At 55.5% G+C, this 26,540-nt stretch overlaps 1 protein-coding gene across 1 annotated transcript in view; it reads left to right on the top strand.

Annotated features, from left to right (window-relative positions):
• The first annotated feature begins 1,135 nt into the window (after positions 1 to 1,135).
• Positions 1,136 to 26,540, top strand: part of MYO7A (myosin VIIA) — a 45,834-nt gene continuing 20,429 nt past the window's right edge. The window contains exons 1-13 of the mRNA XM_028500899.2: positions 1,136 to 1,246; positions 5,457 to 5,609; positions 12,714 to 12,898; positions 13,387 to 13,508; positions 13,595 to 13,737; positions 14,013 to 14,126; positions 15,326 to 15,479; positions 16,194 to 16,270; positions 16,807 to 16,926; positions 17,688 to 17,830; positions 18,827 to 19,037; positions 19,559 to 19,694; positions 23,138 to 23,244. Of these exons, the coding sequence (XP_028356700.2) occupies positions 1,148 to 1,246; positions 5,457 to 5,609; positions 12,714 to 12,898; positions 13,387 to 13,508; positions 13,595 to 13,737; positions 14,013 to 14,126; positions 15,326 to 15,479; positions 16,194 to 16,270; positions 16,807 to 16,926; positions 17,688 to 17,830; positions 18,827 to 19,037; positions 19,559 to 19,694; positions 23,138 to 23,244 (1,764 nt within the window). The 5' untranslated portion in view covers positions 1,136 to 1,147. The remainder of the gene's footprint in view (positions 1,247 to 5,456; positions 5,610 to 12,713; positions 12,899 to 13,386; positions 13,509 to 13,594; positions 13,738 to 14,012; positions 14,127 to 15,325; positions 15,480 to 16,193; positions 16,271 to 16,806; positions 16,927 to 17,687; positions 17,831 to 18,826; positions 19,038 to 19,558; positions 19,695 to 23,137; positions 23,245 to 26,540) is intronic.

Below are 26,540 nucleotides of genomic sequence, written 5' to 3'. Positions count from 1 at the left end.
TCTATGAGTCCTGAATCTTGCCCGCCTCTCTCTCTCATCAGGTCCTGCAACAACCACCTCTTTGCGGTTCCTTCCTGCCTCAGGGCCTTTGCACTTATCATTTCCGCTGCCCAGATTTCTACCCTTGCTCTTTCCTAGCCTGACTGCTTTTCGCCCTTCAGGTCTCAGCTCAGAGGTTTCCTTCATAGAGTGGCTTCCCCAGAGAATGAGTCTCCAGCTGGCCAGCTGTCTCTTTCTACAGCATTGGTGTGCTCACTTCCATCACAGCACTACCGCCATCCCAAGTGAACGTACACTTGCTCAGTTGTTTTTTTCTGTCTCCTCCCAACTAGAATGTGGACTCCATGCTCACTGCTCAATCCCCAGCATTTAGATCCATCAGTGCCTTGTACCCAGTAGGTGCTCAGTACATGCATGTTGAATGCATCAGTGCTGAAAGTGGTTGTTCTAAGTCCATTTTCTGACTCTGGGTTGTAGATTTGGCTTCTGTGAACCCTTACTGAGCGTGTAGTGGGAGCCAGGCCCTGTGCTGAACTCAGCAGGGGACACAAATATAACGCTCCCCCGGCCCCAGATCGGGATGTCCCCACAAGCCAGGAGACAGTGTGGCTGAGAGCAATGCCCACATATATCATGGGGCCCGGCGCAGAGCAGCGTCACTGCAGGGAAGTCATAACTATGACTGTGGGTGTTGCCTGGGGAGGTGACAGAGGCTGTTTGAATGTCCTGGGGGTACGCCTCCATTAGGACAGAGGGCAAGTGTTTCTGCCTAAACCTCAATGAGTCTGCTGTACATGTGTGGGATGTAGAGACTTGGGGAGAGGTCAGGGCTTTGGACTTTGGCTTGAAGCTGTCCAGCTGTGTGGTCTTGGCTCTTCCCCACTCTGAGCCTCTGCTTACTCATTATAAATTGGGGACAGTAACAGCTGCCCCAGAGGAGGGATTGATGACACTGCGTAGTGCCCAGCCCAGGGCCTGGCACCATGGCTTCCACAGTGCCAGTTCCCTTTTCTTCCCTCTTCTGTGGTTGGCACAAGAGCCTCTGGTGGTGGAGGGGTGGGCACAGGACTGCTTGGAAGGAGTACCCGATCACCGTCCCTGCTCACCTGGCCTGGGACTCTCTCACCCGCAGGGGGACTATGTCTGGATGGACCTGAGATCCGGGCAGGAGTTTGACGTGCCCATCGGGGCGGTGGTGAAGCTCTGTGACTCTGGGCAGATCCAGGTGGTGGACGATGAAGGCAATGTGAGTAGCCCGCTGCCACCCCGCCCCCAGGCCTTGGTGGGGGGACACAGGCTGACAGGTGACCTGCCTCAGGGGGATGGAGGCAGTGCCTGTGCCCTGCCTCTGCCTCTCAGAACCCCCTTCCCCCGTGGAGATTTCCCCATCACCCCTGTGGGAGGGAACCTCCCCTTCTGCCCCAGGCTTCCTGTTCTAGTTCCACCAGCACTTCAGTCCATTCTGCCTGGTATTAGAAATGTGTGTCTGTGTGGGCATACCGGTGTGTACAGTGGGGCAGGGAGTGGCACCGGGCTGGGAGCTCCTCAGGTACAGAGGTGCTTTCGGGTCAGACAGACCGGATTCAAATCCCACCCTGCCCACTTGCTAGCTGTGCAACCTTGGCCAAATCTCTTTCCCTTCTGAACCTCAGTTTCTCCTTCTGAACCCTCACAGGGTTATTGATTCATATGTGAGGTCGCACGTGAACGCCTCAGAAGAGGGTGAGGTGGTCTGAAAATGCCCGCTCTCGTTCTGTGGGGTTAGGGCATCACACGAATTCATTTTCCACACTGACGCTGCCCTGGAATTAGTCTAACAGTTGAACCCTTTATCTCTTGTGGCCCTGAAGGAAAGGGACACAGGAAGTGTAAGTTTGATAGACAGTGAGAGTGGGGCCTTGGGGAGGGAAGAAAAGGTCTTAAGTCAGGGTCCTGCCTTAGGTGGCCCTGATGAGGGCCCAGAGGGGAAGCCTGGGAACTCTGGACATGTGTGCACGCGCATGGCATGTGTGTATGTGGCAGGGGCACATGTACAGCTTAGTGGGGACATGGAGGACCAGGGAGATTAGGTTCCACCGTAATCTGGGCTGTGTCTGATGCTGTGGCCGGCGCTGGGGGCATAGAGACAGTCCCCATCTTAGCCTCTTAGTTTGATGGGGGTGAAAGAGGGTGCAGTGGCTTGGAGAGGAAGGCTCTGTTGAGGGCCAGGGGAGGGCTCAGGACCCTGGAGGCCTGGTACTGAACGTGGAGGAGGCAGGGGCATCGCTGTTATCCCTGCAGCCCCCAGGGATACCCGCCTTGGGGTTTGCAAAGCTCTTTGACCCGAGTTCTATCTTTAGGTCCTCACAGTGTCTGTGAAAGGCAGGGAGGACAGCAACTGTTACCCCAAGGGGCAACTGGAGTCCAGAGAGGGACCGTCAGGATGAGTCACACAGCTAGTGAGTGATGGTGCTGGGGTCAGGATCCGGGGCCTCTGGGTTCTGTGTGGGTGTTTCCTCTCCCAGCATCTCAGTGGCAACTTTGGAGCTCAGGTTCTGTTAACCACACTCTTGTCCCCTGAGCTTTAGAAATGGAGTGCCTGCAACGTCATTCCAGAGGCTCCAGTTCCAGGGCCTTCTAGGAAGCCCCTGTGAGGTTGCAGCCTCAGAAGGGGGGGCACGGATTTGGCTGGCAGCACACACAGGCCCACGAACTAGCCTGGACCCCCCGGGTGGGGCCCAGGGACTCTGCCTGCAAGCTTGAGTTTCATCTGGGTCATGTTGCATGTCAGATGGTGTCCCATAACTGTGTCACCGGATCCCAGAGGTCCCCTCCCACTTGCCCCCTGAGAACGGGGGCTGCAGAGCGGAGAGGGAGGTGGCTGGCTGGCTGGGAGCAGGTTAAGGGTCTGGGTTTGCTTCAGTGGCATTGGGCCCCTAGCGCCTTCTGGCCTCCCCTTTTCACCAGCCTTTCCTACTCCCACTCCCTCCCCCCACCCCACCTCCAGGCCATCATCTTTGACCCCTCTGTCTGCCCACAGACTCCCTCAGCTTGAGGGCAGGGACCAGTTGAATCACATCTGGTTCCCCAGAGCACAACAAAAGGTCTCCCAGAGAAGGTCCTCTGTAAAGACTTGCTGAATGAATGAAAGGTCACGGCTCCAGTCCTCACTGGAGTCCTAATGCTCTGCTTTTGTCCAAGCTGTTCTCACTGCCCCATGTACCCCTCCTTCCCTTCCTCTACAGAGCACGTGGTCCCTGCCTCTCTGAGCTCAGTGCCAGGCCAGCTCTTTCCCAAATGTGCCCCCAGGCCCTAGAATTGGCCATGTTCCCTCTCTGTCTCTCGTTGGTATGCCTTCAGGGCCAGGCCTCAGTTTCTGCCCTGGTTACACTTTGGTTTGTGCTGTAGGTGTCTGTGGACATTGACCTGAGCGCTGCTGACCTCAGCTGGGCGACCTTCCATGCAGGAAAGGGGTGGGGAAAGGCTCAGCTCTGCCATTTAACTGAGCACGCCACTTTACCTCTCCAGTGTGACTCCTCACTGTAAAACGGGACTGGTAATTCCATGATGAGATGTTAAGAGAAACAAATGAGAACATACATCTCTTTTGCAACAAAAACTAGAAAACATTAAAGTGATAATACCCAGCACTGGTTGAGCAATTATCAGGCACCAGTGCTTTTTAGACCTGGCAGGAGTGAAACAGAGGTTGGCCATTATTGTATCAATTAACCCTCCCAACATCTCCAAGAAAAAGGGATCGTTAATCTCATTCCCATTTCATAGATGAGGTTGTAGAGGTTCAGGAAAGCAAAGTGATGTGCACAGGGCTACAGGTCTTGCAGTGGCTGAGCCACCTCTTAACTCTGTGCCGAAGTGTCTTGGGGAGGAATTATGGGACCAGAGGTTGGGGTCGAGCGGGGAAGGCAGACAGCCTGCCCAATGTCCTCTCCCCTCTGGCCCACTCCAGGGCTTAGGACCGAGTCAGGGAAAGGGAATTTTCCAATTGGATCAGCTTTTATCAAGAAATAGGGTGGGAGAGAGGAATGTTCCACACGGAATTGGAGAGTCCAGGCAGGTTCTTTGAGCTCACCACCCGGTGCATTCATGTCAGGGCTGTCTGAAGGCCTGACCTGGAAGGTAATGCCCCGGCCCAGGAGGTGCGATGAAATGCCAGGGAAACTGGAGTCATGATCAATTGCTGGCCTGCCCCTCACCTCTCTGAGGGCCGTGGTCCTCTGATCCTATTTTCTCATGTGATGTGAGGGGGCTGGAATAGGAGACTTCTGGGGTCTCTCCATGACTAGGACTCTGCTTTTTTTTTTTTTATTTTTTTTTTGTGGTATGCGGGCCTCCCCCTGCTGTGGCCTCTCCTGTTGCGGAGCACAGGCTCCGGACGCTCAGGCCCAGCGGCCATGGCTCACGGGCCCACCCGCTCCGCGGCATGCGGGATCCTCCCAGACCAGGGCGCAAACCCGGCCCCCCTGCATCGGCAGGCGGACGCGCAACCACTGCGCCACCAGGGAAGCCCCAGGACTCTGCTTTTAATTCAGACTTGGTTCCTAGTCATCACCAGCCGGCCATCTGTCTCATCGGGGATTCCCTGCCACGTCATTTGTGCCTGGCCCCTGTATGAGGCACTGTGAACCAGGGGTATAGCAGACGTGGAACCAGCCTTGGGGAAAATTGAGGGGTCAGGGCCAGAACTGCGCTCCAACAGTGGCAGTGGCCATTGCCTTGCAATGGGAGACTTAGGGTATGTGGGAGCCCAGAGGAGGCACCGACCCCAGCACGGGGAACCAGTCAGCTTTCTGCCTGGTCCTGAGGCTCCCAGGGTTCCGGCATTTGGGAACAAGGAGGGGGCCCCAGAGGGCTTTGGAGGCTTGACTCAGGTTGTAGCCACACTGCAGAGCACAGGAGAGATTCTCACTTTTCTGAGAAGCTGGGACCGTGAGTAGAGGGTGCTGGAGACCACCTGGGGGAGGTCAGAGGAAACTACGGCTTTGCAAGCTTGTTGAAAGAACAAAGGCTATTGCCCAGATGTGCAACCATCTGCCACCCGTGGCAGCAGGAAATATTGCACTATCTGGATAATTTTTGTGCATTTGTTTATCGGAGTTTGGATTTGAAGCCAAGTCTGTCTAACTGCAATGATTACACTTTCCACTCCATCCTGTAAGGTGACTGGAGAGACTAATCCCCTTTATGACAACCATAAGGTAGGGCCAAAATCCCTGCCATGTCCACCTCTTAGGTCTGCAGAGAGAATCCCCTAAGAGGAGAAAGAGTGGTCCATGAAGGGTAGGGGTGGGCGCTAACATCCTCATAGATGGTAGAAATGATAGTGTTTGGCTGCAGGAGAGGCCCTTATGGGGTCGCAGATACCCGGGGTTCCCGTCCCTCCCGGGACTCTTCCCTAGCAAAGTGCAGCCAGGAGAACGCAACCAGCTTACGTTAGCCACTGTGCCTCCCCGCAGGAACACTGGATATCCCCGCAGAACGCCAGGCACATCAAGCCCATGCACCCCACGTCTGTCCACGGCGTGGAGGACATGATCCGCTTGGGGGACCTCAACGAAGCTGGCATCCTGCGCAACCTGCTCATTAGATACCGAGACCATCTCATCTACGTGAGTGCCGCCTGCCTGCCAGCAGCCCCGCCTACTTTCAGTCCCTCTGACTTGCAGCCAGCCCTGCCCAGCCTCTGCAGCTGGCCACTGGGGACCAGGGACTCAGCCCATGCCCACAGCCGCTCGGCTCATCCTCTCTTTTGGGCTGTGGCTTGTGTGGTCTGTGATTGGAGAACGGGGAGGTTTTTTTCCAAAGGTTCATGTGCCTCCGTAGGGCTGAAACCGCTGGGAGGCCAGACCAGGGAGGGGATGGTGACAGGCTCAGTGCTTTGCCCAGAGATGCGGGAGCTGCTGCTCTCCCTGGGTTTGCTGTGGGGTCAGGACCTGCCACAGGTCCTCAAGGTCAAGAGAGGATGGGTTGGAAGTCTGTGTCCTCTTGAAGGGGATAGAGGATGGACATGCTCCTTGATCCCCCAAACCCTTGAAAGTTAGAACCAGTCATACACACACCCGACACTTCCCCACCTTGAAACTCAAGAGGACAAATAAAGAGCATCTCACTCAGCCAGGAGTGAGCTGATCCCAAGAGGTGAGCTCAGAGACCATCAGAACAAGAAGGGCCCATCAAGATCATTTAGTCTAGAGATTCTCACACTTTCTGGCCTCAGGAATGCTTTATGTTCTTAAAAATTATTGAAGACCTCAAAGAGCTTTTGTTTATGTGGGTTATATCTATTGATATTTAACATTAGAAATGATAACTGAGACATTTAAAAATAACCACAAAAAATCCATTACAGGATAATGTATTTTTATGAAAATAAATATATTTGCCAACATAAAACAATTAGTAAGAAGAGGGGCATTGTTTTACATTTTTTTAAAATATTTTTAGTATCTGACTTAATAGAAGACAGCTCGATTCTCATATCTGCTTCACATCCAGACTGATGTGATATTGTTTTGGCTGAAGTGTATGAAGAAAATCTGGCCTTACAGATATGGAGGTGGAAAAGACAAGACCTTATGGACTTCCTGAAAGGGTCTCTGGGACCCTCAGGGATCTTGGGACCACACTCTGAGAACTGCTGACCTAGTCCCATTTTACAGACAGGGAAACTGAGGCTCTATAAGGCTTAGCCAGGCCCAGAGCTGTGTGCCCAAGCAGCTCAGGGGCGAAGGAAGCTGTGGGTGTACAACAAGGAGAGAGCAGGAGGGAGCCCCCTGAGCCAGGTCCCTACGCTGGGAACGCTCAGGGGAGGTGTGGGGTGATAAGTGCCTGAGAGAGGTGGAGGTGTGGGGTGATAAGTGCCTGAGAGAGGTGCGGAGCTGGTTCTGCAGGGTCTGTAGGAGTGAGGTCTCACTCCCAGGTCACTTCCTGACTGCTGGTGGAGGTGGCGTTCAGGAAGGGGCATTGTATGAACAGAGGGCCTGAGGCAGGACCGTGCCAAGTAAGTGATTTGTCAGGACTGTGAAGGGGAGCCAGGGAGACAGAGCTGGGAGAGTCTGAGGGAGCCTGAGGACGCACAAGGAACTCTCGGGCCCTCAGAAGTCCTGGAATTGTGGTGCCTCAGCTGCTCGGGGGGGCCCTCTGCCAGCCTCCCCACTCTGGGTCCTTCTGCAGCTTTAAGCTCCCAAGAAGAGGCTGTGCTTGGGCCCTCGACCTACGTTGATTGCATAGGCACAGCAAGCAGCTTTCTCAGGGAGTCCCTTAGTACCGACAAAGCCCCTCTCACTCCTTTCCTCATCCAGGGGGCAGGGCACAATGGCACCTCCAGATGTGAGCAGTGTCACCTAGACAATGCGGGGGGGGTGGGCAGCTAGGACTTGAGCCCAGGCCAGAGATATCCCATGGGACCCACTGGTGTCTGCACCCTAGTTCTTGGCGGTTCCCTCCTCCCTCCTCTCCCTGGACAGCAGGTGGACACAGGAGGGTCCTGGGGCTCTCCATGGCCATCCACCTAGGCCTGGGTGGAGTCTGACACTTGGGTCTGGAGGTGAGTGGGAGCCTGCCTACCTGCCTGCCCAGGGAGGCCACTGCAGAGCTGATGTCCTGACACAATCTCCTTTCAGAAGTGAGCTTCACAGGGGGGAGCTGAGTGAGGTGGGAGTTGTTTACACCAGGGACCCCGCGGACAATGTCTAAGAATAATTCAGAGGCGTGTAGTTGGTTATTTTGTGCATAGTTTAGTGATTATGCCGGCAAACTGGTTCTTTGTAAGTGAGGGAGTCGGTTGGTAGAGGGAATCAAAGAACAAAGGCAAAAACAGGATTCCAAAGGGAGAGGGGAGGAAAAAACTTCAGACAGTCCGAGATCAGTGAATCTTGTTTGTGAAGTTTTGAGGGTAGCCTGATTAGCTGGCAGCCGGCAGAGAAATCAGCCTGAACATTAGGCCTTACCTAGGTTGACGGTGGGATCCAAGAAAAGAATTCTAGAGGTTTGTGGATTCTCCAGAGAACGCTGAGATCTGCACCATTTGCCTCGTTAGAAGTTTCACTAGTAGCCTTTCTGACTGGTTTTTGGGTGAGGGTGGGGAGGGCATGGGGGGAGCCCATGTGAGGTGTCTGAGCTGTCTTTCTCGTTCAGAGACTCATGGCTGGAAATCAAGTCCTGGCACCTGGAAGGTGCCCAGCTTGGATAGTCTGTGGGCCTAAGATGCTGGGTGTCTGTTGGTCTGGGGAGCTGTGCTCCAGAATTGCAGGAGGCTCAGGAAGGTTTCCTTGACTTGCTGACTCTATGATTCTGTGACTGGGTGCATGAAGTAGGATTAGAGCAGGGCTTGGAAGAAGCAGCCAGGCCATTGTCCCACCCAGAAACCATACCTGTCCCTAACCATGGCAACCCCTGGTCACTTCATGGCTTGGGTTACCCTGGGCACACCCCCATGCACCCAGGATTTCCTCAGATTACCACGGCCACTCACAGCCTTGGGCCCGGAGGACGCTCCGTCCCTGACTGTCTGCCCAGGGCTTGTCTGCTCCAGCTGGCCTGCCCCCAGGAGCGTGAGGGACAGCACCCCAGGGCCGTAAGTCAGCCTGAGGCACCCTACATGGGGCAGAGCCCTCAGAGGACACCTAGCAACCTCTCATTGGGTGGTCCCAGAGGCCAGGGGTCGTCCCTGGGTCTTGCGGGCAACAGGTGGCAGGGCTGATGCTGAACACGGGCTGGAGCCCTGGTCTGGGAGCTGGGGGGCCTGGATCCAGGTCTTGACAGGTTGCCTTTAGGGAGTCCCTACCCACTTCTGGTCTCAGCCGTCCCTTTGGCACAATGGGGTGGGTGTCTCTGTGACACTGGGAAGGTGTATGTGTCTAAGATGTATGTCTTGGTCTCCATGGCCTGCTAAGGAAGAGGTCCCAGGGCTAGCAGACCCGGAGGCTTCCTGGAGGAGGTGGATTCCTACCATATCTCCTGGGGTGTGTCTCTGGCCCAAGAGAGGCTCCTTGATCTCCACCTGGGGACTTGGGGGCCCCTGGGGACCTGTGTGCTATGTCCTTAGCTTGGGAATAATCCTTATCTCTTCCCTACTCCAGCCCATGGGCCCACAGGGCAGGCTTTATTACTGGAGACTTGAGAAGAGGCCTGTGCTAGGTAGTTGGACATTAACTCTCTGCTGACCATGAACGCTTGGAGAGACAGAGCCAGAGGGCCTCAGGGAGCAGTGCCTAGAACCTCAGGGGACGGATGAGTGCTAAGGCCCAGAGAAAGTCAGGACGGGCCTGAGTCTCATTGTCAGCAGTGGCCAAGCCCCTCACTTCTTTTACCTCCCCCACTGCCAGCTCCACAGTCTCACAGGTGAATTCCTGGGATTTGGGGGAGCCCAGGTGGGGAGGCGAGAGCTGGGGTTCTGGTGCCAGGGTCCCTCCTTCATCGCACTCCCTGCTTATCTGCTGTGTGACCTTGGCAAGTCCCGCCCCTTCTCGGAGGCTCAGTTCTCCCATATGAGAAGGGGCGTCATGAATACACCTCACAGTGGCCTTCTGACAGTACAGGGAGAGATGGCCTGGAAGCTGCAAAGTCCTGCGCCCAGCAGGGATCTTCCTGACAGGTGGTGTGTCCTTGTTCTTCTGCTGGGCCGGGTCCTCTCGCTGAAGGAAAGGCTTCGTTTTTATTATTTAGTTTGAAATGGGTATATGTGCTACAGATTGGAAAATATTCCTTCTGCCACAGAGATAACCACTGCTACTAACTTCTTATCTATCCTCTAAGAGAAAGACTATATATATATGATATATATGGTATTAAATTATATATATATATAAGTAAACATTTTTTCTACACAAATGATAGCATTTCTCCTCACACTTGTGTGCTTTTTCCACTAGCCCCAGCCCCGGGCCATCCTTCCTGTCAGCGTAGGCAGGCCTGCCACAGTGTCGCTGACAGGCCTGTCCCCTCAGCTCCTTTTCTTGCTGTTTCCTGTGGACAGCAGTGAATTTCTTCTCCATCCATTAATTTAGTGACTCATTCGTTCACTTGCCAAACATTTGCTGAGCGTGTCCTACGCACCATGCACAGTATTGGGCCCCAGGTAGAGAGAGGAGTGAGGCTGGGGGGGCAGAGGTCTTGAACCAGAATTATGGAGGAGTCGGGGGCCCAGTGAAGGGGACCATGGAGGCTGTGATGGGTCACACAGGAGGGTGCCTGGCTTCCCGCGCGGGGAGCGCTCATCTCCGTTTGGACCTGAAGGATGAGCAGGCCTTAGCTGGTGAGGGGGCAGGGGATGGAGCGTGGTGCTTGTAACAGAAGGTTTAATATGGAGGGAGCCTCTGGCTGTGGGATGCAGCTAACGAGGGCCAGGGCTCGGAGGTCTTGTGGGCAGGGAAAGGATATTGACTTTGTCCTGAGGCCATGCGGAATCTCCTGAGGGTTTTCAGGAGGGGGATGACACAGTCCGATTTTCAAAGAGCTGACTCTGGTTCCCAGTGGAGGACAGATTGTAGGGGGCAGTGTGGAAGCTGGGAGCCCAGAGGGGAGGCGCCTGGCCGGGGAGGTGGCCGTGCCCATGGAGCGAAGTGCATCGTTATGAAGGAGAGGGAGGCCTCCCGCCGTCCCGCCCTGGTGAAGGTCCGCGGTGAAGGTCGGCGGTGAAGGATGGCGGTGATGCTGTTGGCCGAGCCGGGAGGCAGAGGAGGAGCAGGGTTGGAAGGGAGAGTGAGCTCCCGTCTGGACAGGCTGCTGGACATCAAGTCGGGGAGGGGGCTGAGGGGTCTAGTGCTCAGGAGGGCCCTCTGGGCTGTGGGCAGAGTCCGGGAGGGGGCTGAGGGGTCTAGTGCTCAGGAGGGCCCTCTGGGCAGAGTAGAGAGGGCCATGGGAGCTGTGAGGGGGAGAAGAGGGTCCAGGCCCAGCCCCTGGAAGGCTTCTTGTGGCATCTCAGCGTTCCCTTTGCCCTGCGCTTGGTCTGTCCTCAGGGCCACCTCGGTCTGGCTCTGACTCCCCGCCTCGATCGGTTCATTGGGTCTGAAATAGTGTCTCTGCCTCCTGCGTCTGTAGCTGCTATTCATTCTCCCCAGCTGCCAGGGTGACCTTTTCCCAGCAATCCTCCCAAATATCCTGTCCTTTTATGCCTCTGTGCTTGATCCCCACTGACGAGCCCTCCACTCCCCCACCCCACCCCCCCCAAGTCTCAAGGAATCTGTGTGCTTGGTGCGAGCTGCCAGGGCCCCAGGCTCTCCCTCCCTGCCACCCAGTGTGGCTGTCAGCCTCCCCACGTGCTTCAGGCAAGGGTTCTTGAATGACAGCACGAGCCTAGCTGGCCCGAGGCCACATGGTGATCACCGGCCAGGTCTTTGTTAAGGAAGTATTCAGAAGAAAGGAAGGGAGCACTTGTGGCCCGCTGACTCTGTACCAGACACCTGTCAAAGGTTGTGCCCTTTGGTCTCTACGACAGCCCTGGGAGGTGGGTGTTAACCATCTCCCTTTTACAGATGAGCAAACTGAAGCTTAGAGAAGCAAAGTGATCTGCCAAAGGGATGTTCCTTGTGGCTGTCTCTCCTACCTGGTTACCAGAGTCTAGCTGGTAGGAAGAGCCAGGGGGAGAGGAGAGTCCACTGGGGCTCAAAATGACAATGTCTGGCAGGAGAGAAGCCTGGGTCTGGGGCGCTCAGCCCAGGGCAGCTTTGCATGGCCACCCCTGCCCCCGGGGTGGGCACTTGCCCTGGCATGCGGTGCTGGCAGCAGCACCTTCCCTGCACGGCCACCTTGGGCTGAGGCTGCTAGGGCATGACTGGGGCTCTGGTATGATGCACTGGGACCTGGGTGGGAGGGGATGGGCAGGGCTGTCGCCTCCCCTGCACAGTCACATCTTTCTTCAACCCCTCCGGGCCCAGATGTCAATAGATCCATCACCAATTATAAGCTGGGCCTGACCTTTTTGAGTTGGAGTGGGGAGAGGTGGGGAGGGAAGGAGAAGTAACCCCTGAGGGCCTCCCTCCTGGCGGCAGGAGGGCCAGGCCTTGTTGTCCCCTGTGTGGCAGGGACCGGGCCCACAGCAGGAAATTTTGCACATAGGTGCCCTAACAGAGGAGCCCGAGGAGAGAAAGCCCCCAGAAGGCTCTCTGAGGTCTGTCTGGCCTGTGTGTCCCCACTGCCCAGGATGGCTGGAGGCGCTCTGTCCCCCAGAGCACAGGGGCAGTGCTGCAGAGACTGGGGCCCACTCAGCCCCTTTAGCTCTTTATGGCTTCATTCCACTCCCCCCTCACCAACCCAACTCCTCCACTCTGGAAAGGTCCAGTTTGTGAATTTTACTCTGAAGGTTTGGGATGCAGGGTTTGGAGGCAAAGGTGGGAGCCAGCATTTGAGGATTACCTACAGTGTGCTATAAATTTTAAAGTCCACCATCTTCTTTCATAAACAGCTATATTATGCCCATTTTACGGATAAAGATAAGGAAATTGAGGCTTTGAGACCTGCCTTCCCTCCCTCCCCACTTCCTCCCTCCTTTCATCAAATGTCTCTGAGCACCTACTGTGAGCCCGACCCAATGCTAATCTGAAGGCCCCACCCCCAGCTCATAGGGAGGTAGGATTCTGACCCCAGATCCATGTGACTCCAAAGCCAGTGCTGTCCCTTCCAGAGGGACGGAGCAGGGCAGAGCCTGAGAGCTTTCTAGAGTCAGAGCCTCCCACATGGGAAGGGGTGAGCTCCCTGTTCCTTGTTGCCCACAGACCTACACGGGCTCCATCCTGGTGGCTGTGAACCCCTACCAGCTGCTCTCTATCTACTCGCCAGAACACATCCGCCAGTACACCAACAAGAAGATTGGGGAGATGCCCCCACATATCTTTGCCATTGCTGACAATTGCTACTTCAACATGAAGCGCAACAGCCGTGACCAGTGCTGCATCATCAGGTGGGCGGCCCAGGACCAGCATGGAGCTCCAGGCTTGGCCCCTAGAACTCCTGCTCTGTGCTCCCGCTAATGCCTCATAATATAGAGAATCACCTCCCCTTTCCCAGGCCTTATACCTCTATTAATGCTACCAAAGCTCATGTTAACTTTTGAGGCCAACCTTGTTTACTGCTGGCTTCTGTTAAATTACGGTCAGTTACAACCTCAGGCTCCTGTTCTCTCTTGGGTAGAGGGTAAAACAACAAAGCATTGATCGAGCATCTAGTTCATGCCATGCTGTGTGGCAGTATGGATGGAGGAGTGTGTGTGTCTGAACGAAGGGGAAAGAAAGTAACCTTTAGCTGTGGCAGGGCACTGAGCTCCTTTCGCCTCCCCCAGGCCTGGAAGGTCCTTAGTGTCAGCCCATTTTACAGATAGGGAGCTGGTTGGAGGGGGGCCGCAGTTTAGGGCAGTAACAGGTCTTGCCTCTGCCTGGGGCTCCTCTGCAGTGGGGAGTCTGGGGCAGGGAAGACGGAGAGCACAAAGCTGATCCTGCAGTTCCTGGCGGCCATCAGTGGGCAGCACTCGTGGATCGAGCAGCAGGTGCTGGAAGCCACCCCCATCCTGGAAGGTAGGACCGGGCTCTCAGGACGGGGCTGGGTGGCTGGGGGGCGATTGACATTGACCGTGACCCATGAACGCCTGCCCACCCTGCAGCATTTGGGAATGCCAAGACCATTCGCAACGACAACTCAAGCCGCTTCGGGAAGTACATTGACATCCACTTCAACAAGCGAGGCGCCATCGAGGGCGCCAGGATCGAGCAGTACCTGCTGGAGAAGTCACGTGTCTGTCGCCAGGTGGGCCTGAGCCCCTGGGCCGAGCTGCACCTGCGCAGGAGCCCCAGCCTCAGGGGGGTGTGGGGCGCACACCGTCTGCATAGCCTTGGTTGTCCCTGTGTTGCTGCCCGCTTGCCTCAGTGCCTGAAATCCCAGCAGGAAACCCACCCATGGGGACTTTTCCATGAAAGGCACTTGTTAACATAGTAAACTGTTTACAGTCTGCTTGATCGTCTGCTTCCTGATGGCCTCCTCCTGCCCTCCCATCCCCCAACACCTTGTGCTCCCATTTTTAGGCCCCGGATGAAAGGAATTACCACGTGTTCTACTGCATGCTGGAGGGCATGGGTGAGGAACAGAAGAGGAAGCTGGGCCTGGGCCAGGCCGCGGACTATAATTACTTGGCCATGGTGAGGCCCAGGTGGGGCGCCCGGGGAGGGCGAGACCATCCCAGCCCCTCCCCAGCTCCAGGCCTGGTGGGTAGGAACTTCTTCGTGGGCTTTCTTCCATCCTCTGACTGGCCCCCGCCCATCATAAGGCCTGTTCCCCACGTGGGCACACACCTGCTTGTACACACATCTAGGTGAATTATCACCACAGACACACACATTCCTAAATGTGTAGACGTCCCAGACCCAGGGACGCACAGACACACACATGCCCACGTGTACACACACCCGGCCCTGTCTGCACACGTGTGAGGTGATACGTTATTCTTTGGGGACGTGGAGACTGGGACCTCTGCCAGGGCCCCCAGGATTGTAGGGTACAGCCTGCTGTGGCTTCAGCCTCAGGGGCTTGCCGGTTGCAGGGCCCTGGTGCCAGCCTCTTGTTGCTGTCTGGCCATAAAGGAAAAGTGGGCCTGAGGCCATTGCTGCCAGTCAGCGCCAGTGGTGGGCCGTGCACACTGCAGGCTGGACTGGGGGGCACCAGCTTCCCTAGCCCTGGGGGGAGCCCACGCCTGGTTGTCTGGACCTGAGGTGGGCCAGCCACGTGGACACAAGTGTGGGCTATGGCACCTGAGGGATGTGGGACAACCAAGCGGTGTGTGTGTGTGTGTGTGTCTGTGTATTGTAGGTGCGGCAGGCCTTTCTGGACACTTCTGTCAGCTGGCTGGCACACTTGGATACACACACATACACACACGCACACACGGGTCTCATAGGCACACACAATGGGGCAGACCCCAGGTGATGCCCTGCCTGTCTGTAGTTACCACCTCCCACCTTCTACCCCAGGCTGCACCTTGTGAGGGGTTCAGGTTCCTGAGGGTGGATGTCCATGGGGGGAGAGGGGTAAGGTAAGGCCTTGGTGCTGTGACTGCCGGGCAGGGTGACGGGGGCAGGCCTGGCATCAGTGACCCGGCTCCTCTCACTCATGGGAAGAAGGGGCATCCATGCTCCCCAGATGTGGGAAATGTATTCTTGAGAAGGCCAGCCAGGAGCTTTCTAGACTTTCTGGAGGAGTCATAGGTGAAGTCAGTGCTCAGAAACCCAGGCTGGCCTGGCCAGGCAGAGAGGGCCCTTCAGCCCAGGCACTGCCTCTCTGTGGGTACCTGTGGCCTCCCTGACACCCTTCTGCACCCCTCTCTCCCACCCACTCCCACCAGGGTAACTGCATAACCTGTGAGGGCCGCGAGGACAGCCAGGAGTATGCCAACATCCGCTCGGCCATGAAGGTGCTCATGTTCACTGACACGGAGAACTGGGAGATCTCAAAGCTCCTGGCCGCCATCCTGCACCTGGGCAACCTGCAGTATGAGGGTGCGTGACTGAACAGCCATCTTCAGAAAAGAAGGCAGGCTAGAAAAGGGAACACGTTCACTCATCTGACACTCCAGCAATGTGCCAGGCTGGGAGGTGGTCCTCTGAGACAGGCACCAAGTCCACTCTGCTCTTGTCCTGGTGTCCAGCATGGTCCCAGGACAGAGGAAGAGCTCTGGGAATGTTTGCTCAGTATGAATGAATGATCCCAGCTCTAAGGAGCTCACAGTCTAGTGGGTCTTAAAAGACTAAGAGACATGGAGAAAGCATGCACGAGGCAGAAGGAAGAGCCTGTGCAAAGGTCCTGAGGCCTGAGAGAGCAGGGCACATTTGGCGAAGGGCAGATGGTATCAGGCACAGAGCTAGACAAGTTCACCAAGCCTGTCTCAGGAGCCCCTGATTGCTCTGGGGGTCTGGAGTGGGGGTCATGGGAGAGGAGGCCATGACTGCCAGTGTCTGCTACTTGGATGTCAGGCATGGAGCCAGATGCTGGGCGTACATGCTCCCTACCCTCCTGGTGCCCGTGGCTCATGGTGACAACATTTGTCAAACTGATATTAACCCAGAAAAGCATTTAGTCATGGTGCTGATGCCCTCTGTGGGCAGGGCAGTCCCCCTGAGAGTGGGCAGAGCCGCCTTGTCCTCCTAGACTGTCCCTTCCACCCCCCCGCCCACCCCCTCTTGCCTGACGCTGTGCCCTGGTGCTGCTGACAGACCGTACGTTTGAAAACCTGGATGCCTGCGAGGTCCTCTTCTCCCCATCCCTGGCCACAGCCGCGTCTCTGCTCGAGGTCAGTGAGAGCTTTCTGTCCCCTCGCTGCTTCTCTTTCTCCCAGAGGAGCAGTTTTGACTTCAGGCTCGGGGAGCTGGGGCCCTCTGCTTGGAGAGTTCTAGAAGCTCGACGTCGAGAGCCGGTTGTGTGCAGGATCTGTGTTGGGCACGGGTCCCAGAGGAGGAGTGGAGACCTAGCGCGGGGCTGCCCCTGGGGAGGGTGTAGAGCATGGGGGGGCCCTGAGAGGGTCAGTCAGTCTTGTAGTAAAGATTTACTAGGCTCTGCCTCGAGTTGGAAAACTGGTATAAATAAAGCCAGAGTCAAAGCCAGTGCCGGAGGGACAGGGGACATGCTGGGGGGATGGGAGGGGGCTGTTGAGGAGAGAGCAGTTCCTTCTCAGCGGCCCTTGGGTGGGTTTGATGACTGGGGAGGATATGGCCGTGGAGGGAGGAGTCTGAGTCAGGCCTGGTGGAAAGTGGGAGGGGTTCTAGGTGTGACGGAGGGAGGGGCAGGCTGGCGGGTGGCTGAGTGGGTGCCTGGATGTTGCCCCACTAGGTGAACCCCCCGGACCTGATGAACTGCCTGACCAGCCGCACCCTCATCACCCGCGGGGAGACGGTGTCCACCCCACTCAGCAGGGAGCAGGCGCTGGACGTGAGAGACGCCTTCGTCAAGGTGGAGTGGCTGCCGGCTCTCCCTGCCCCACGGGAGGTGGGGCTGTTGATGGACAGGAGCCGAGGAGTCCACAGAGCTGGAAGGACGTCTGGGCCTTGACCCCGGTCTGCCCTTGGGTCCGGCTCCAGCCACTGGCTCTCTCTGGGGCCTGGGCAAGAGTCTGCCTTCCCCGGAGCCTCATTCGTCTATCCCACAAGGGGCTGGGAGTTGTGCTCTTCAGCGGCCGCAACAGATCTGGTGCCCTGAGGCCCTCCACACCTGGCCTGCTTCATGCTGAATCATAATCTTTGGTCACTCAGTCTGCTGTGCTATTCCCAGCCCAGGGGATACCCTCTCTGATCTCTCCAACGAAGACCACCGAAGAGGGGCTGGGTCAGGTGGAGAGGCCCCCCAGTCCTGTCATTTTGTCATCCATTGAGCCCCTTTGCTGTGCCAGGCCCTGTGCTGGGCTCTGGAAACCTCGTGATAATCAGAGCTGAAGGGGAGGCAGAGATGGTTAGAGAGATGGGAGCCCAAACTGCGTGAGGTCAGGAGAAGTTTCTTGGTGGAGCTGACATCTCCACAGAGCTTTGAAAAACAGGCAGGAATTGTTCTGGCAGGAGAGGGTGCTCCAGGGAGAGGAAGCAGCTGGAATAAAAGCTTGGGGGTTTCGTGCAGCAGGAAGGGGCTGGAGTGAGGCCACTGAGGCCCAGGAGCCTGGCCGGTCCTCCTGGGAGGCTGTGGCTGCACCCCGTGGCTAACGTGGCTGCCTCTCCCCTCAGGGGATCTATGGGCGGCTCTTTGTGTGGATCGTGGACAAGATCAATGCAGCAATTTACAAGCCTCCCTCCCAGGATGTGGAGAACTCTCGACGGTCCATTGGCCTCCTGGACATCTTTGGGTTCGAGAACTTTGCTGTGAACAGGTACCACGTGGGCTGTGTCCTGTGGGAAGTTTCTTCTACAGCATGGACTTAAGTGTCAAATCTCTCCCTTTAAACTGCATTTAGCTGGCTCCAAGCACCACTCTGCCAGGCTGTTGGAAAATTTGACTCCAGACACCCTCTGGGGCCCTTTCCCCTTCTTCCCTGTCCCCTCCAGTCCCTGGGTCAGCTGAGGCCAGCTGGGGTGGTGGAGCGAAGGCTCTTACACCATCACAGACACTCTAGTCCCTGCTGCCCATCAGTCCAGTGTCCAAGCTCCAAGGTGCCTCAAAGCAGGTGAGGCCGGGCCTGAGCCAAGCTGGAGATGGGGTGTTGGCCATAGCTGTTGTCCCACTTGGGGGCTGTGTGGAGGGGGCAGATGGATGGAGCAGGCCCAGGTGGACACTGGAGCTGGAGGCAGCCAGCCCTGCCCCACTTTTTAGCTGTGTGACCCCAGGCAAGTCACTTCAATTCCTGTAATGTTCAGATGTCTCAAAGCCCTCCACACCATCAAAACACCCACACTGAACACATGAAGTGTCTGTCACCTGGGAGAGCACTGAGTTGGTGGCTCAGAGATGTCTCTGTCAAGGCCCTTCTTGCCAAATCTCGCGAGCCCCCTTCCCATGTCTGCTGACGCTTTGGATCTCTCTTTGAGGCCCCTCCCCAGTGACTTGGCTCTTCCTCTCCCAGGTGCTCTGCCAGGGGTGTGGTGCCCATCCACCAGCCCTATCCCAGGGCCTGGTCATGCAGGGAAAAGGGCTCCAGCCTTAACTCTCCTTCTGACTCACTGAGTGACCTTGGGCAAGTGCCGTGCCCTCTCTGGGCCTCCTTGTCCTCTTCGGTAATGGAGGGGGTTGGACTTGCAATGCTGGTTCACGTCAGAGATTGGAAGTCCCAGGGGCACACTGCACGCCAAGCTGGGGCCAGCCCCTGAGCGGCAAGGCAGGGCCTGAATATCCCCCTGCTGACACCTGTGCCCTGCACCCCTCCCTGCAGCTTCGAGCAGCTGTGCATCAACTTCGCCAATGAGCACCTGCAGCAGTTCTTCGTGCGACACGTGTTCAAGCTGGAACAGGAGGAGTATGACCTGGAGAGCATCGACTGGCTGCACATCGAGTTCACAGACAACCAGGACGCCCTGGACATGATCGCTAACAAGCCCATGAACATCATTTCCCTCATCGATGAGGAGAGCAAGTTCCCCAAGGTGGGCCTGCAGCGGAGCGGGGCAGACACGTCCCCTCCACACTCTGAGCCTCCGCTTTCCTCATCTGTGGAATGGGACTAATGATACGCGCTTCTCAGAGCAGCTTTGGGACCGGCTCAAGTGCGCTCATCTGACATTTGGGAATTACCTACAGTCCAGTGGGTCCTGGACCAAACTATGAAGATCTAAGCATGCAGCTGGTGCAGAATAGGTGCTCCAGACACAGAATATGTCTTGGAGTGGGGGAGGGGCTGCTCTCATGATTTTAATCATGGGAAATAGATTTTCTAAGCTGGAATGTACTTTCAAGGTTGTGTAATTCCAATTCACCCACTTAACAGATGGGGAAATGGAGGCCCAGAGAGCTCCTGTGTGGGGCAAAAATAAAGGGAGGGAAGCTGTTGGGAAAAACAGGAGAGGGGGTGAAAAGACAGGGGGCAGGAAAGGCAGTAGGGCCTGGTGGAGAGCTGGACGACGGGGAGGAGAGGGTGGGCTTGACAGCTGCTGCTTGGTTCCCACAGGGCACAGACACCACCATGCTGCATAAACTGAACTCCCAGCACAAGCTCAACTCGAACTACATTCCCCCCAAGAACAACCACGAGACCCAGTTTGGGATCAACCACTTTGCAGGCGTTGTTTACTATGAGAGTCAAGGTACAGGTGGGCCCTCTGGGGCTGGCTGTCTCTCTTTGCTTGTGTCCCCTCCCTTCCTTCCCCTTCTCCAGCCCAGGACAGAGACCAGGGCCCTGGAATACAAAGAGGGAAGGGATGTTAGGAAGCACTGGGCTCAGTGCTTTTTCTTTAGGGGTTAAAAAAAAATTGTGGTAAAATATATGTAATATAAAATTTACCATTTTAACAATTTTTTTTTTTTTTTTTTTTTTTTTGTGGTACGCGGGTCTCTCACTGCTGCGGCCTCTCCCACTGCGGAGCACAGGCTCTGGACGCGCAGGCTCAGCGGCCATGGCTCACGAGCCCAGCCGCTCCGCGGCACGTGGGATCCTCCCGGACCGGGGCACGAACCCGTGTCTCCTGCATCGGCAGGCGGGCTCTCAACCACTGCGCCACCAGGGAAGCCCCCATTTTAACAATTTTTAAGTCTACAGTTCAGTGGCATTAAGTATATTCACAATATTGTACAGCCATCACCACTCTCCAGAGCCTATTCATCACCCCAAATAGAAGCTCTGTACCCACTAAACAATAACTCTCCATCCTCCCCCCACCTGCTAGTCCCTGATAACCTCTATTCTACTTTCTGTCTCTATGTATCTGACTATTCTAAGGACATCATATAAGTGGAAGCATACAATATCTGACCTTTTGTGTCTGGCTTATTTCACTTAGCATAATGCCCTCAAGGTTCATCCATGTTGCAGCATGTGTCAGAATTTTCTTCCTTTTTATGACTGAATAATATTCCATTGTGTGTGTATGTGTGTATACACCACATTTTATTTATCCATTCATCTGTTGGTGGACATTTGGGTTGTTTCCACCTTTTGGCTGTTGCTGCCATGAACATGGGTGTATACCTATCTTTTTGAGTCCCTGCTTTCAATTCTTCGGGTGGGCTCAATGCTCTTTTGCACATATGGGGAAACTGAGTCTCAGAAGGGGCAGTTCACGTTTTTTTTTAGATCACACAGCCTATTGGCTGCAAAGCCAGGCCTAGAACTCACCCAGTTACTCACCAAAACTCTTTGAGCAACAAGACCAAGTTTGGTCTTTGAAGGAGATGTATCTTCTTTTCTCCTGGGAGATACAATTGGGCTCATTTTAAAGCTAGAAGTGAGGAAGAAGGTCAGAAAACAGTCAAGTTTTCCCCACTTGGAATTCTTACAGGGTCTGTCGAAAGCGGGCAGACTGCCCTTGCCAACCCCACTCCTCACACCCTGGTGCAAAGGGCTGGCCTTGAATGGGCATCAGCTGTGGGATGTGTCTGCCCTCCCGCCTTCAGTCACAAAGGGTCCCACCCACAGCCAAAGCCAGTGAAATTCCAAACGAACAAGCAAAGAGCCACTGCTTTCATACTTCCTTGTTGAGTTGGTCCAGAAGGCAGAGAGCAAGCCATGCGGCAATTATGGAATCAGAAGGCTGCTCAGCCCTCATTAAAATATCGGGTGTGAGATCCACCCCACCTGTTAGAAAGAAGAAAGCCAATGTTAAGTTTGAAGGAGTGTTGGACAAACAAATGGATCTGTTGTTTGGAGTAAGAGAGGGTTTTTTTTTCAGTTCAGTCCAACCAACGTTCACTGAGCATCTATGATGTACTAGGCTTCATGATGTTGCTGAGGAGAGAAAACGAAAATTGAGCAAACTCTACTCAGTTATAAAATTATAGAATATTATTAGATCTGGAGGGAACATACGGCTCATCTACTTTTATGGATTTGGAAACTGAGGCCCCGAGAGGGAAATGACTTGCCTAAGGTCACTAATCAGTTTTGAGCTACTTTAAACAATTGTGTCAGCATTTTCTGTTTACAGAGCACTGTTTCAATTCAGTAAATTTTATTTATGACATGTGTGGTGCTAGGTGATCCAAAAAGAAGCTAGAGCTTATGGGTGCATTATGCTCATTCGACAGATAAGGAAGCTGAGGCCCAGAAGGGGACCTCCCTAGGGTCCCGTAGTGAGTCTGTCATAGAGCTTTAATTAGGGCCCTACAATTCCATCCCAACTTCAGAGCCCCCCTTCCAGTACTGAGTGCCACCTGCAGCTCACCCCTCCCCAGATGCCAAGTGGGCAGCTCCGCACTGGGTCTCTGTGCCATCTGCCAGCCAGGGCAGCCTGAGTCCTGGGGGAAAGGGTGCTGCTTCTCTGCAGGGTTCCTCCTCCTCCTCAGGCATCCCCAGCCCTTGGGCTCCTCATCTTCATCCCCATGCTAGCAAGGCCCCCCATTAACCAGTTCCTAATTCCTCAGTCCCTGGTAATGGTAGCTTTCTTTGGAGTCTGTGTGGTGCAGGGGAGCCTTCCTGGGCTGGTGCCAGGGCTCCTGTGCTCAGGTCTTAACTCTGCCCGTAGCTTGCTGTGTGCTGTTAGACAATTTGCTTAGCTTCTCTGAACATCAATTTCTTCCCTTGTGAGGGTGGGGAAGATAATCTCCACCTGTCCTGCATATACAGGGGGAGTTGTGAGCTTTCCAGCTGCGAAGGCACTATCCAAACACAAGGTATTTTAAATGCATTCCTTTACTATTAGCTGGTACCAGATGAACTTGTATTCTCTCCCAGGGCACACACTTAACAAGGGCTTTTGACACCTTTGTCACTGATCTTGGGTCCTTGGACCCTTTAATCCATAGAAATTAGTAAGAAGCCAGATGAGAAATTCAGGCAAGCTTTACAGGCGCTTGTGCTGCTTTAGCTCGAGGGAGTGAGAACAAGAAACAGGTGCCCTTGCTTACTCCCTGAGCGGGGGCGGGCTGGTGCCTTAAATGAGGTGAGGGCGGTGGCGGATTGGTGGGTCGGGAGCTTATGTGGTCAGCTCACCCTCTTGGTGGTGCTGTGTGCAGGGGTCATGGGCAGTTCCCTGCTTTGGCTCCCAGCAGCTGAGGAATGGCAGTCGGTTTGTGGCCTTTTTGTATCTTATTGTTCACAATTGCTGGCACCACACATGCCTGTAGTTATTTTTAGTCCCTAAGTTTCTTTGTATTTTGTTGCTGGAGGAGACGTTTGTCCAGGTGCGAGCACTCCGGTAGAGGGTCCCAGGTCCCAGCCTACCTCACCTTCGTCCAAAAGACTGAAGCTGGCATTTCGGGTGTTGCGGTGCTTGAGTTGGCAAGGCGCCCTGCTCCCTCTCGGGGCCTGAGACTTCCTGCCGTCCTCTTCGGCCAGGCTGGGGAGAGGTGGGCTGTGAGGCTGGGGAGAAGAGCTCCAGTGCTGGGTCTGCCCCTCGCTTTCTCTGTGACCTTGGGAAAGCTACTGTCCTCTACAGGCCCCGGAGTCCTCAACTGTAAAGTGGATGTGGTTGAACTAGGTGGATTTTGAGGGTCTTCCTGGACCAGGCGATGTGGCTTCGGGGAAGGGGTGAGTCTTGTCACGGGGAGGCTGCCGGAGTTGGCGAAGGTGTGACTGCTCTTTGCCGCTGCCCAGGCTTCCTGGAGAAGAACCGGGACACCCTGCATGGAGACATCATCCAGCTGGTCCACTCCTCCAGGAACAAGTTCATCAAGCAGATCTTCCAGGCTGACGTCGCCATGGTAACGTCGGGGTGTGGTTTTCATTGGGCGGGAAGGGCCCCCAGAAGCCAGGCCGGTATCTAGGTGCCCCCTTGTCTAGTGGCTTCAGCTGAGCTCCTCTGGCCATAGAGCCGGGGCGGTGCTTTGCTGTGGTTCCGGGAGGGGCTGGAGGGCCTCCAAGATCCTCCTGTCGGTCCTCTTGTACTAATGAGGGGGAGTGGGTGGGGTGCAAGGCCCGGAGGAGGATCACGTGAGATGCTGCGGAGCAGAGCTTGATCAGGACTCAGTTTTCCATGGGGGGAGGGGCCCTCCCGGAGGGCCCCTCCCCCGCCCCGACCTCCAGCAGCTAACAGGGAGCGCAGGCAAAGAGGGGACGTCCAGCCTTGAGGACGCGGACGGGTGTGGGTGTTCAGAGAAATGGGCACAAACGGCATATTTGCACCAGCCCTGGACCCCGTATTGGGGGTGGTGGTGGAGAATTTCCCACCCTCGACATTTCCTTTGTCCCTAGAGTGTTAGCCTGGACTCTGCAGTAGTGGGCTCTAGCCAGATTCAAATCCTAACTCCACCACCTTCTCACTGGGTGGACTTGTTTCCTGCAGGATTGTATGCCTTTTTATTTCATATTTTCCTCCTGTCCCATGGCTTCCTGGAGAGTGCATGGAGGGGCTCAAGGGGAGGGCAGAGCTGCTGCCCCCTCAGTGCCTGTCCTGCTGCCTGTGTTGCCCCCAGCCTCTCAGGAGCCCAGACCACTGCCCTGAGGGTTGTCCTCTCTCCCTGGTGGATTTTGCTCCCTGTTTTTTGACCCGCCACGTTCTCCTTGCCCCCCACCCCATCTCGCCATGCACTGTGGTTCCTGTTGTAGTTTCTCTGTGGTTATTCATCGGGCACTCTCCGCCAGTCAGCAGCTTCTGCGAAGGTAAAAGACCCCAGCCGGGGGCCGGAGGATGGCGGGAGAGGCCTCAGCAGCCCTTGGGGCTGGGCTGTGTCCTCAGCCCCTGCGGCACTGAGGCTTGGGGAAAGGGCCCTTTCTTCTTTATTGTTTTGGAGTGTGCGTTTTTGTGGAGTGGTTTGTGGAGTGCTTTGATTTTTGTTTTCTGAGTTGTGTGGACTTCAGGCATCTCAGTTTCTTAAAGGAGGGAAACTGAGTCCTAGAAAAAGAGGTGAGACCTGCCCAGTGTTTCGGGGCAGGGCTGGGACTCGAACCCTTCTCTCCCAAGTTCTCTGCCTCCACGGAGTCTCTTGGAGCCATCAAGGCCTGCTCCTTCCATCAGGCCCTACTAAGGGTTTCTACGTCCGTGACTCACTCAGATCCTCTGATTAACCTTGTGGAGCAGGAGGGGCAGGTGGTATTTTCTGAATTTTGCAGATGGGGGACTCAGAGATGGAGTGTGGTTCACTCCCAGTCACAACATCCGGGGGAGCTGGGACTAGAAGCCACTCCCTGCTCCCTGACCTCCTTAGGCCCTGGAACACCATCCCTGGTGTGTCCTGACCACCAGCTCCAGGTCGTGCGTGGCTCCCAAGGCGCTTTGGGTCCCAAAGGTGCTGGGTACCCTTAGCAGCAGCATAGCTCTGCCGTCCCTTCGCCTCCCTTTTCTCTTCTCAGTCCTCAGTTTCCTCTCTGCCTAATGCTGACATCCTCTCACATTCGCTCTTAACGCTGGGTCCCCCTTCCTTCCCGCATGTCTGGCATCCCCCTGCTGCCTGGTGCCTCGCAGAGTTCTGGCACAAATCACAAAACCACAGTGGTAGTGCAGGGCCCCCAGCACATCAAGAGCAGGGAGGTTGTCTGGAAGGAGGCCTCTGTCCTCTGCCCACGGTTGGCCCCAGGCCAACACTGTGGCCCAGCTGATTGATGGGATGAACGTATGGCCACCACCAGAGAGGGGCCCAGGCGCCTGGAGCTCCAGCACCGGCAGTCCCCAACGCGAAGCCCACAAACTGCCGGTCGCAGTGTTGGTGAGACAGGAGTGGCTCTGGACTCTCCTCCAGTCTTTCCTGTCCTTCTGTAGACGCCAGCCCAGCCCCTACCAGGCCTACCCACTCCTCCTGGTCTTGGGCAGTCCCAGAAGACACTGAACCCATCTTTTCCTCCTACTTCTCTTTCCCAAGCCCGTGGAGGCATGTGAGGACCTCTCCATGAAGTTTCCTGTTCTAAGCCTCCTTCCCTGAACTCTGGAAATAGAACCCACTTGCTGAGGAACCGTGGAGAGGTCCAAGCGTGAGACTGTGGGGTGTCCAGAAGTGGCCCGCTCCCGAGGGAGTTTTTGGAGCACAGAATGAGAACATGGCAGTGACAGATTTGATACCAATTACGTTTACTCTCTGGCCCACTTAGGCACCCCCGTAATTACTATTGCCCCTACCTTACAGGTAAAGTAACTGGGGCCCAGAGAGGCCAAGGTCTTTGCTAGAAGTCACACAGCTGGTGACACACAGGGATTGATTCCAGGTCTGTCTCGGGGAGGTGCAGGGACTTGGCCAAGGTCACATACAAGTGAGGGCTAGAGTGAGGCTTTCTTGTCCCTGCTCTTTTTCACTGTACTGTGCTATCTGCAAGCTTTGCCTCAAGGAAAGAAATGCTTTGTAACTGTTGGAAACATGATAGCTCTGTTAAAGGAACAAGGAAATGGGCTTGGTGAAGTGTGGATGCTGAGTCAGTTTGTTGGATGACAGCGTACTAGCCGCAGCGCTCTCCTTAGGGTGAGGGCCCACGTCCTTCCGGTGATCTGACCTGTGTCCTGCGCAGGTCCCCAGCCCCTGAATTTCCACCCTTTTGACTCTTGTGTCTGCCTCCTCAGGGCACCCCGGGCAGCCCCACCCCAATCACTGCTGCTGGAGGGAGCAGCAGAGCAGGGCAGCTCTTCCAGGGCATGAAGGCCACCCCGCCCCCAGCCCCAGGCACATGACCCAGGCTCCCTGAGTCTGCAGGACGCTGGTTCACTCCTGATGCAGGTGGTTCCTCCTGACAGTGACTTCCCAGCCCGGATCACATCATACTCAGGTGCCTGTGCCTCACATCCCCTCCGAGGTCATTTAACACTGACCTTTGGACTTCTCACTTCTGCCTTTACCCCATCCCTAGTTATCTGCAGATTATCCCAGAAAACAACAAATGTCGGAAAAGATGACCTTTCCCCTCAATGAAATAAAACCAAATCAGAAACCAGGTGGCCAGGGAAGTGAGAGCAGATCCTGGGATCATAGGCCCCATTCACTCATTCCTTCCTTCCCTCACAAATACCTACTGAATGCCTGGTTTTTTTTTTTTTTTTTTTTTTTTTTTTTTTTTTTGTGGTATGCGGGCCTCCCCC

This window comes from Physeter macrocephalus, chromosome 16 (genome assembly GCF_002837175.3).
Source record: "Physeter macrocephalus isolate SW-GA chromosome 16, ASM283717v5, whole genome shotgun sequence".
Classification (NCBI taxonomy): domain Eukaryota; kingdom Metazoa; phylum Chordata; class Mammalia; order Artiodactyla; family Physeteridae; genus Physeter; species Physeter macrocephalus.
This window is presented reverse-complemented; position numbering and strand designations above follow the sequence as displayed.